This window comes from Ciconia boyciana, chromosome 7, assembly GCF_034638445.1.
Source record: "Ciconia boyciana chromosome 7, ASM3463844v1, whole genome shotgun sequence".
Lineage (NCBI taxonomy): Eukaryota > Metazoa > Chordata > Aves > Ciconiiformes > Ciconiidae > Ciconia > Ciconia boyciana.
Window position 1 is genome coordinate 38,306,587 of NC_132940.1, and position 10,600 is coordinate 38,317,186.

The 10,600-nt window shown below is 49.4% G+C and overlaps 1 protein-coding gene across 1 annotated transcript; it reads left to right on the top strand.

Moving 5' to 3' along the window:
* Positions 1–857: 857 nt before the first annotated feature.
* SRPRB (SRP receptor subunit beta) lies at positions 858–9,456 on the top strand. The gene is made up of 7 exons (XM_072868917.1): positions 858–1,020; positions 1,173–1,267; positions 1,655–1,732; positions 3,467–3,549; positions 3,996–4,132; positions 5,080–5,134; positions 7,545–9,456. The coding sequence occupies exons 1-7, from the start codon at positions 909–911 to the stop codon at positions 7,759–7,761; spliced, it is 777 nt and encodes a 258-aa protein (XP_072725018.1). The 5' UTR covers positions 858–908; the 3' UTR covers positions 7,762–9,456.
* The last annotated feature ends 1,144 nt before the right edge of the window (positions 9,457–10,600 follow it).

The window sequence follows — 10,600 nt, forward strand, 5'->3', positions numbered from 1 at the left end:
GTCCCGTAAGTAGAAGGCATGGAAAAAAGGAACCTCAGTAGAAGATCACAGAGTAACTCAAGTAGGAAGGGGCCTCTGGGGGTCTCCAGTCCAACCTCCTGCTCAAAGGGGTCAACCTGGTTGCTCAGGGCTTGACCTGAGAACCTCCAAGGATGGCGACTCCACGGATGGCGGCTCACTCCCTGAGCAATGTGTCCCACTGCTTGACAGCCCTCAAGGAGAAGAAGTTTCCCTCATACCTACTCTGAACCTCTCTTGTTTCAATGTATTCCCATTGCTCCTCATCCTGCACCACTGTGAAAAGCCTGGCTCTGTCTTCCTGATGCCTGGTACAAATGTGGCCATCTCTTCTCCAGACTCAACAACTCCTGCTCCTCTAGCCTCACCCCACAGGGCAAGTCTTCAGCCCCCTGACCATCTTGGTGGCTCTCTTCTGAGCTTGCTACCATTCATGGATGTCTTGCTTGAACTGGGGGCCCAAAACCAGACACAGTACCTAGATGTGGCCTAACATCTCAAGATGTTTGAGTCTCAAACCAAGGACCTGGTGCTGAGCCGAGGGGAGCAATCACCTCCCAGACTTCCATGGCTCTCAGGCCATTGCAGCTGCCCGCCGCCCCCAGCGCCTTGCCGTGCATTAACCACCCCTCATGCAGGAAAGGCAACGTGCTCCCTCACCTCCAGGGCCAGTCCGAGCCACAGAGCCCTGGGCCTGACCCCAGCCCGCCCCCCGCTTCTCCCCTCCTCCGCAGTCGCGGGAAGTCCCCCACACCTCCCCGAGGAACTACAACTCCCGTGAGACCCCGCGCCCACGCCTCCCGGCAGCCCTTGCGCGCACCGCCTGCCCTTCCCGGCAGGCCGCGGGGCCGGAAGCGGGGCTGTACGGCGACGTGTGCGCGCGGGCAGTCATGGCGGGGAGGCTGGAGCCGCACCTGGAGGCGCTGCGGCGGGAGCTGCGGACGCCGGACCCCGCTGTGATCTCCGTCCTCTTGGCGCTGCTCGCTGTCGCCATCACGTTCCGTGAGTTGCGGCCTGCGGGGGAACCCCCCGCCCTGGCCCCCCGGTCGCGCCCTGCGGGCCTGCCGGGGAGCGCCGGCCCCCGGGCCGCGCTCGCTGAGGGGGCGCCGGTGCAGCCAGCTGCGGGCTTAAGTGCTCCCTCCTCTCTCCTGCAGTGATCTGGAGGTTCGTGCAGGGCAGGAGGAGCAGCCGGAAGGCGGTGTTGCTGCTGGGCCTCTGCGACGCGGGGAAGACGCTGCTTTTCGCGCGGGTGAGCGGGGAGCCGGGGGCGAGGGGCTCGTAGCGGCCGCGAAAGGAGCCCCAGGCGGGGGAGCTGCCCGGCTCCAGCCGCCTTGCCAGTCGTCTGGCGTCCTCTCGTACGGAGGGGAAGGTGCCCCGAAGGATTTGCAGGCATGCTCTTTTCCTTCTTGTTTTAGCAATGCGGAGATTCAGTATATAAATAGATATTTTTTTTCTTAATGAGTGTTTTTTAAATTCTTTGCGGAAAAAAACCCTGAAATTGTTTTATGCGTGTAAATTGAAATCAGATATTCGAAGTCTGTTACCCCTTACAGATCATTTCAGTTTCAGAGTGAATAAAATGCGATGCCAGTGTTCCTCCAGCCTCCTTTTTCTGAAGATGACCTTTTTTCCACAGCTGTTGACAGGCAAATACCGTGATACCCAGACTTCGATAACTGACAGCTCTGCAGTTTACAGAGTCAGCAATGACAAGGTGAGTGGGCAAGTTTTTGGTTGTAACTTGTGCATGGTTGCTTCAGCCAGCCGGTGCCTTTGTTTTTTGGTTCCCTGCGCTAAACCTGGCTTGACACTTTTTGTGCTGCTCAGTCTTCCCAGCTTGAAATCAGTCCCCAGTTTTGTCTGAGTGGAGGATAGGATTTTTCTAGGCAATGCATGCTGAGAAAGTAGGAAAGTACTGGGAGGTATTAGGGACTCCTCGTCTGCACAGGTTCTTTTTTCTTTGCTTGTTAAATTGTGAAGCCGTTTTGACCGAAAACCACGTCTGTGTGTTGGGTTTTGAAAGGCAGGTAGCGTGTGGTATTTTTTTCTATAGAAAAAGAAAAGGAGCTGCTTTTACAAGTGGAGTAAAACACACAGCACTGTGGGGACAGCAGTGTGGTTCATAGCAGGGGGGAGATTTGCGAGGGAACATTGTTCTGTCGTGTTTGATTTATTTGCTGGACAGTAATTTCTGTGTCTCGCAAGAAAGTCTGAATTTAAAAGCTTCAGCAGGCTTAAAAAGAGTTTCCAGCTGAACTTCATATGCTCTCAAAAAGGTTACTTTCAGGTCCTGGGCTGCCACAGACCTAGTTATTTTCAGTTTATGGTGATCTCTCTCATTTCAGAAGAGTTTCTTTCTCTTGCTGAGTGCATATGTGGCAGTAAAAGCAGCAAGCTGGCAGCACATTACGTGCTGGTGAATTGTAAAAGTAGAGGATGTTTTTGTGGCTTCTCTATGGCAATCTTTGGTAACAGTGGTGATAATAAGAGGTTAAAAACTTAATAAAGGGAAGTGCAGGGCATTTTTTTTATATTTGTCTAAGATTGAGCAGACAGGAGGTATTTGGAGAGGGAGAGGTGCTGGAATGCTGCAATGTGGACTGTTGCTTTTCTTTTTTTTAAATTGTAGACAAGGTTTCCGTTAAAATCCAAGAGCAGCGAGTAGATAGGGTCTTGGGTAGTGTTCTCTCCCCTCTTGAGAACAACGAGCGTTATCTTGAGAATGGTGACGTGGCCCTACTTGGCCACATCTCAATCAGGAGTGTGTGAGAGGCATTCGTTCTCTTTAATGTCACTGCTGTTTCTGACTGGTAACCTGTGGAAAGGGAAACATTTGTAGCTTTCAATTAAAAAAGTGTCTTGCAAGGGCATTTTTGTGTTATTCCCAGCAATGTTATGTGTATTTAGGTAGACTTGCAGTTGGGTAGATTCTGTGCATGAATAGTGCAACTGTTGGATTAGTATTCTGTATCAGGGACTTGCAGGACAGGAGTTTGTGGTTTTGCTGTGCAGAGATCTACTTGCTGTCAGGGACAGTGTAAATCTGCTGGTGTACCAAGAGGGGTGACTGATGAAGCTTTTGTCACCCTCACTGTGCGTGTGGTAGTTGTAGGGAGGGCACTGTGGGTGAGAAATGGGTTGAACATTCTCTTTTCTCTGCGGTCACGCTCTGTCCTCTCAGCTCTGGTGGGTGGTTAGCTGGTACTGAGTCCTGGCCATGAATGTTGTTCCTCAGCATTTCTTGTGCCTGTCAGAATTGTTTGGGCTGGTGGAGAGGCTGCACCTTGGGGAGAGTGACGTGCTTCTGCCCAGTATGGAGATTCATTCGCTCACTGCTGCCTCAACACCAAGCTAACTGGAATCCACTATCAGACTGGTTTTCCCCAGTCTGTGATCACAGGTAACCCTGGATTAGGTGTTGCTGAGACCTTCTTGCTTCTGTTCCCAGAGCGCGAATGTGACCTTAATCGACCTTCCAGGCCATGAGAGTTTGCGGCTTCAGTTCTTGGAGCGGTTCAAGGCTGCAGCCAGGTAACTTGGAGGAGATTGGCAGGGGAGGAGGGGGCAGCTGGTGCTTTCGACAGGAATGAACCAAATGATGGTGCTGAGGATGCTGTGAGCTGAGCTGGATTCACTCTGTGTGGTGGTGCCCTGAGAAAGTCAGAGCTCTGTTGTGGGGTAGTGGGGGTTAGTTATTGTTCTGCTTTCCCGCTTACCTGTGTTTGTAGTGCATCAGGACGCAAAGCAACTGCAGTGGGGAGGGTTTAGGGGATGTGGTATATCCATGGGGCACAGAGAGAAAGATTTCCTGCTGGGGCTGAACGTGGGGTGTATTTCAGCTAGCTGGTGCTAACCTGCTCTTGGGTTGGATGAGATCAGTTGTGGAAACAAATGTGTTAGCCCAGGCTGGAATACTTGCAGGGGAAGATAGTTGCAGAGTTTCGGGCCTGGCATATGTAGTTTCCTCTTTCCTCCAGAGCCATCGTGTTTGTGGTGGACAGTGTGGCCTTCCAGCGGGAGGTGAAGGATGTGGCGGAGTTCCTGTACCAGGTCCTGGTTGATAGCACTGTGCTCAAGAATGCACCCGCACTGCTAATCGCTTGCAATAAGCAAGGTATTGTGTGCTGCCTAGTGGGCTGGACTTTGGATCCGGTCCTTGAGTGATAGGGGTTCATGCCATGGATGCTGAATTTCTTAGGAGTTGGGATTTCAGCAAAATGAAGACTGGAACTTAGTTTTAAATTTGGACTACTCAGCAGGAACATTTCTAGCAGCCACTGGAAGAATTCTTAGGTCAAGAATGTCTAATAGCTTTGCAGAGAAGCACCACTTGGGAGAGCTACAGCTTTTTAGGCAGGCTTAAGTAAGGCAGGTGGCTTTCTTCTTGTGCAGAACTGTCTTCCTGAATCTGCAGGCAGCAGAAAATAGGATCAACTTGAGCATAATGAACTATCTGTACACTGTTGGTATCTTCAGTGTTAAAATCAGACAGCCGTTTAGCTGCCAAGATTATATGTTTTCTCTTGACTGGATTAGCAGGAACATCCAGATGCTATAAAGGACTAAATTTTCAGATCCCTACAACTTCTGCAGTGAAAGTGTGGATCCTTGTATAACGATCTGAAGCTTTTGGGCAGTATCAGATTTGGTTTTTGTAGTTATTTTGTGCACTACTTCAGGAGCTGACCAAGGCCTTCATGGCTCCACATACCGTAGGTTACAAAGCACTGTGTTGAGCTCTATAATGCCAGGACAGGTGAGAGTGCTGGGCCTTGTGGGTGGAACATCAAACCCAGTCCTCTGTTTGAAGCAACTTACTGCCCAGCAAGAAGAAATTAATTCCCTACATTATGTCAGACTTTTGGGTTGCTCCCATTCATGCCTGCAAACCCAAAGCTTCAGTGTCCTTCATCCTAGTGCAGACACAGCCATCTTTGTCCTGGCAACTCTTACAACTGTACAGTATGAGCAGGCTTTACCTGTACGTTTAGGAGGAGGAACCAGGTTCTGAATTCTGACATAAAACCAAAGACCTGATTCCCTTTTCTTTTCTCTCTCTAGATGTCACAATGGCAAAATCAGCAAAACTTATTCAACAGCAGCTGGAGAAAGAGCTGTAAGTATGAAATTGGATCTTAAACCCTCTGAGCTTCTCTCTTCTCCTTTGTCTCTTACGTCAGTGCTCAATGAGCACCCTTGAGCAACATCTAAGTTCATTGTAGAAAAAGAGCAGTCTGTTTTGTTTGTGTAGGTGTAACCAGGATGAGAGAAGATTGCTCCTTGCTAAAGCACGTGAAAAGCAGTAGGCACAGACAGTGTATTGCCTCCCAGAAGCTGTGGGTTGGAAAAACAACATCCCAGTCCTTTCCTAAAACCTGCCATCCCTAGGCTAAGCAACACCTCCATGGCCCAGGGAGGTATCTGGGTCCTCTCTCAGGTACAGGCAGGGTTAGCTTCCAAATGTCAGACTTTCTGTGAGTGGTGTGGAGATCTCAGTAGCTCTGCTTAGTTGTACTGGCACAGGTTTTTTTTTTCAGGGCTGCTCTGACGCAAAAGGGCTTGGCATGCAAAGCTTGAGAGCTGAGGAGAGAGTGTCTAGTTTTCCTGGTCTGCTAACAGGCATTGCAGGAGCCTGTTTGGGACCGTGTGTTGGCTCTGTGTCCACCCTAGGAAGGACATTAACCTGGGAAGACAGATGATGTATGATCTGTTGCTAAGTTTAAGTTGTAAGAGGAATGGGAAGGAGGAGAAAGTGGCTCATAGACTGTGCTACGTTGTAAGCTGTCAGCTGAATGAGCTGCAGTGTCAACGGCTGGCAAGTCCATCTGGAGAGGGGGCAAGTAGAAGATTATTTTTTTAAGCTGCATTTAATCTTTGTGCATGAAGATTCTGCCTGTGAGCCCCGTAATTGTAGTTGGGTCAAATCTGCTCTGGGAGAGACCTGTGCAGCTCTTGTGCCGTGGTGGACTTCTCTGCCAGCCTCTAGTAGAGATTTTGTTTCCACACACACACTCAAATGGATATTTTGCCTTCCTGTTGCTTGTGGGTCCTGTTTGCTGGATTGCAGTTAGTGGCAAGGCAGTCTTGGGGGTAGGAGGAGGAGTGTAGCAATTTGGTCTCCAAACAAATGCATGTTTGTGAGATATGGCCATCTTGTTGCCAAATGGTGGACTTGGCAGTGCTAGGTTTACAGTTGGACTCGATCTTAAGGGTCTTTTCCAACCTAAATGATTCTGGGATTCTATAATCTCTTTGGCCAGTAGACGGCAGCAGGGTTATTATTGCTGGTGCCTCTTCCAGGCTGAATACCCGACCTTCCTGTTTTTAAGGGAGGAATTAGTTGCCAGATATTCAGGCTCTCCAGGAAAATAAGCATTCCTTGGTTCTAATGTTGGGCATTTGGCAGTTTTCTGTGTGTAGAAGTTGGATTTCTAGGTAGGTTATACGTGCCCTGTTAGGCAGTGTTATTCCTGCAGGCTGGCAGATTGCTGCCATCCTCTCCCTGCACTGCCGTACTTGGATATCCTTGTGTGGAAGTGTCTGCTCTCTTATTGCTGAACTCATGTCTCTGGGCAGTGTTGTTCTTTCCCTGTGCCCCATTAATTTAGCTCCATTCCATGGAGTGGCTGGGGTTGACTGAGAGCAGGTTCTGCCAGGCTGCTCTGTCTCTGGAAGAGATGCAGCAGTTCAGCCATGAGGCCCTACTAGGCAGTCAAAGACCCGGGGAGAGATTGCTGTTTGCATCTGTGCCTGGTGCAGTCCCTTGACTTCCCTAGCCTCGCTTTTTGGGACCTCAGAGGCAGTCAAATCACAGTGTCTCTGCATCTTTTGGACTCTTCCATCTCCCTGTGCTGCCTCTGCCTTGGATGTCTGGTGAGTGTGGACAAGGAGGTCTATCCTTCCTCTCCACACGTGGCAGAGAGTTGAGATGCTGCAGCAAGCTCAAGGGCAGGAGCAGTAGTGACATTGCAGCCTGGTCCTTGGGCAGGCATTGCTCGTGGGAGCAGTAGGGAGACTTGATCCCCCTCTCAGTCCCCAAAGGTATTTGGCACGCTCAAGTGGCAAAGGGGTGAGCCCCTGCATGATCCCTGATGTCACGGGTGCCTCCTTCTTCCCAGTTGACCTGTTAAAGTAGTGCAGATTCTGAACGCTGTGGGCTAAACCATATGTAACACCTGGTGACTGGTGTCTGCTATGGGGATATTGGGGAAATTCAGATGACGACATCACCGCCTGATTCTTGCTGTTGTTTATTACAGAACAAAACCTGTTTAAGCACGCTCTCCTTGAGTGGCCTCCTGTCTGTCTTGCTCTCTTGAGCCTCTCTGCAGTTGTGCCTTCCAGCAGGCATTTAAGAGAAGTAGCCAAAGTGCCTGCTCCTGCCTGTGCAGAGCCATGGCACCTTCTATCCTTGGTGTAGCTGGCATCCTGCTGACAGAGCTGGGTCCAAAACATGTCGGCAGCCATGGTGTAGGTAACATTCCCCTGGTTCACAGTTCTTGACTCTTTCCCTTCTCTGTCTGCAGCAACACCTTACGAGTGACCCGCTCTGCAGCCCCCACCAGTCTGGATGGCTCAGCCACTGGGGGCCCTGCCCACCTGGGGAAGAAGGGCAAGGACTTTGACTTCTCCCAGCTACCCATGAAGGTGGAATTCGTGGAGTGCAGTGCTCGGGGCAGCAAGGGAGAGGAGGGAGATGCTGACTTTGAGGGCCTCGAGAAATGGCTGGCCAAGATCGCCTGAATCGAAAAGGGCAGAGCTGGAGGGAGAGATTTCTGGACGCTGGGGGGACAGGACACTTGGAGACTGAAAGAAAAAAGATGGTCTGAAGCACTCAAATCTCTTCTTGCTGTAGAAGAAACTTCAGCTGGAAACCACTATTGCAGTGTCTTCCTCTGCTGCTCATGGGCTTGGGAGCAACATGACACAATTGCTGGTGTGATTTCCTCTGACTGTCTCTTCACACTGCAACATTTTTTTCCTCTCCCCTCTTCCTTTATCTTCCTCTGGGATGCTAACTCTTTGGACTTCTGTGTTTCCTTAATCTTTAGGCTTTTCATTTGGTAGTTGCTGAGCAAATTGGGAAGGAGTGAACTGCCAGGTGAGTTTTAGAGATTGCAGTCTGCATGTGGTCTTCTGCCTTGTTTAGCATTGCAACCTCTCGGAGCTACAATCACCTCCTGATTCTGACTTCTTTCCCCAGCCTCTTGCTGCTTGGGAGCGCTGTGCACATCATCTGTGCTGCCCCTGCAAAGTGCACAGACCCTCTCTGTTGGGCAGTCATTGATGAGAGTGTAAAAAGCCGTTCACCCCTGTGTCGCCTTCCTTCCCGTTCTTCCAGACTGGTGCAGTCCTCTTTCTGTGGAACCGGAGTGGTCTATTAAATGCCAAAACCAGGCTGGCTGATCTGCCTTTATCACTATGCACTGCCTGTGTCCTTTGCTGTATCTTTGGGTGATTTCTGCTGTTGGACAGTTCTTGGGAGCTTTTCCTTTAATGCAGGGCTATGTCCTGAAAGCTTGTTTCACTCTGCTTCTCCTTCCCATACTTCAGACTCTTCTCCCACAGACACGTATGCACGCTGTCCAAGTGGCAGAGTTATAGCAGGGTCTTAGCTTGAAACTATGAGGCAGGCACATTTTTAGATTCATACCTACATTACGCATGAGATCTGGTATGACAGGCATTTGCTGTGCAGTCCCCTGCCTGTCTCCTGTGTGATCTCAACTGTGGTAATCTTGCAGGGAAGATTCAGGGAATGCCTGTTGCTATTAGCTATCGCAGTGGCTCAGCAGGCTGCTTGGAGGCTTGAAGGGCTCTGAATCAGCATGCTTCTGCACTTTTCAAAGGACATTGCCCTTGTCTTTCCCATGCTCTGGCCAGGAGCATTGCTTTATCCAAAGGGAGATTTTCCAGCAGCATTGGTGTTGGTCCGGTGGGAGACAAGACCCTGGTGCTGTGCTGGGCATTCAGCTTCCCCTTTCTGAACAGCCTTAAAAGACAGTTGCCCTGCCCAGCAGCTTCATATAGCTTCATGCTCTGATGGCGTGCCATTTCTGTGCAGCACGTATGTGAGGATGATTGCTCTCCAGGATGCTACACTGCAAGTTGTGAGGTCCTACAACATTGACATTTTGCCTTTGTTTTTCTTGTTTCCCCTTTTGTTTTGGGGTATAAGGGAGTGGCTGGCTCCTGGTAGACCTTTTCTGTTCCTCTGTTTTCTGTTCTGAGACCTTTTGCAGGTTCCTCTCCTCTCTGGTTTGATGCTTCCTTTATCACTCAACTGATCTGTTCTGTTCTTTTCATTTCCGTCTGGGGCATCCTCTGCCTCCCTGTAGCATTGCCAAGTGTTAGTAGCATGGAGAAGAGGAATAACAGTCTTCTGCAAAGACCTGGCTCATGATGGAGCTGGGTCTTGCATTTCTAGTCTTGTGAACCCAGTGGCTCTTCTACTATCCATGCAGGAGGTGGGGAGGATTATATTTATGAAGTACATTATATTACATTTCCTGCAGCCAGAGCATTGTTGGAACATGTTTGTCATGCTTTGAACTCCTTTAGCTGGGGCTCCTTTCTAGGCCACCTGCTTTGAATCCATAATGCTGAAGTGAGAATATTGCTATTTCTTTGGGTGGTTATTCTGCTTGCAAAGACCTGTCTCCTTGAAAAGCAAAGGCCAGGCACCAGCCTCTGCTGGGGTAAGGTAGCATGAGGCCATAGTTGGTTTTAAATTACTCTTATTAAAACTATTCCTTAAATAAAAATTTTTTGCTTAAATGTTTGTTCTCAAGTCTTGGTTTAGTCTGTCTGTATTGGCCTCTTCTCAGCGGTGTCAAATCCGCATGGATGGGGGCTTTGCTTCTGCTCAACATGATGCTGGAGATCAACCTTCCTGCTTGGTGGCCAGGTCTGTGTTGTCAAAAACCAATGCCTCCTCTCCACACACAGGGCTTTTGGGGTTGGTTTTTTTTTTGGGTGCGTATTTACTCCTTAGTCTGAATGTTAGAGACTTGATAATCACGTAGCAAAAAACCCCAAACCACCAACCAAAAAACCAAAAAAGGCACTTTGCTCAAATGCACAGGAAAACTCGAGACAGCTGCAGTGCACTGTGCAGAGCTGTTGTGGTTTAAGTCACAGAGCACTTGCCCTGCTCTGTGGTGGAGGTGGCTATGGCACCCTGCAGCTTTACAGCTGGATGGAGAAACCTCAGCTTTCCTTGTCTAAGCATGGCTGTGGGGCTCGGGGATGGCTGTATGGCAGTGTGGCTGAGCTGGGCCTGCACCCAGTGGCACTCGTGCCAGAGGATGGAGCATGCATTGGTGTCACGGATGAGTGGAATGCACCTCACTCAAAAGAGAGAAGCAGCAATATGTTCTATTTATTTATTGAGGTAAAATAATAATTTGTCAGAGTTCAGTAAATTTGATGGAATTTAACATAGTTTGACAGTGGTTTACTAAGGTTCAGTAAGCTTCATGGCAAGGTTCACCTTATTAATTACTGCATGGAAGAAATATACAAAGGAAAATTTTTTTAGCGAAACTTAAAAAGTTTAACAAGCTATTAGTCACTTACTGAG

What these genes read in the sequence shown, in the direction of transcription:
- SRPRB (XM_072868917.1), top strand. Translation starts at nt 909, where the DNA reads ATGGCGGGGAGGCTGGAGCCGCACCTGGAGGCGCTGCGGCGGGAGCTG. An exon ending in CGCTGTCGCCATCACGTTCC is followed by an intron (nt 1,021 to 1,172) that starts GTGAGTTGCGGC and finishes TCTCTCCTGCAG; the next exon opens with TGATCTGGAGGTTCGTGCAG. An exon ending in CGGTTCAAGGCTGCAGCCAG is followed by an intron (nt 3,550 to 3,995) that starts GTAACTTGGAGG and finishes TCTTTCCTCCAG; the next exon opens with AGCCATCGTGTTTGTGGTGG.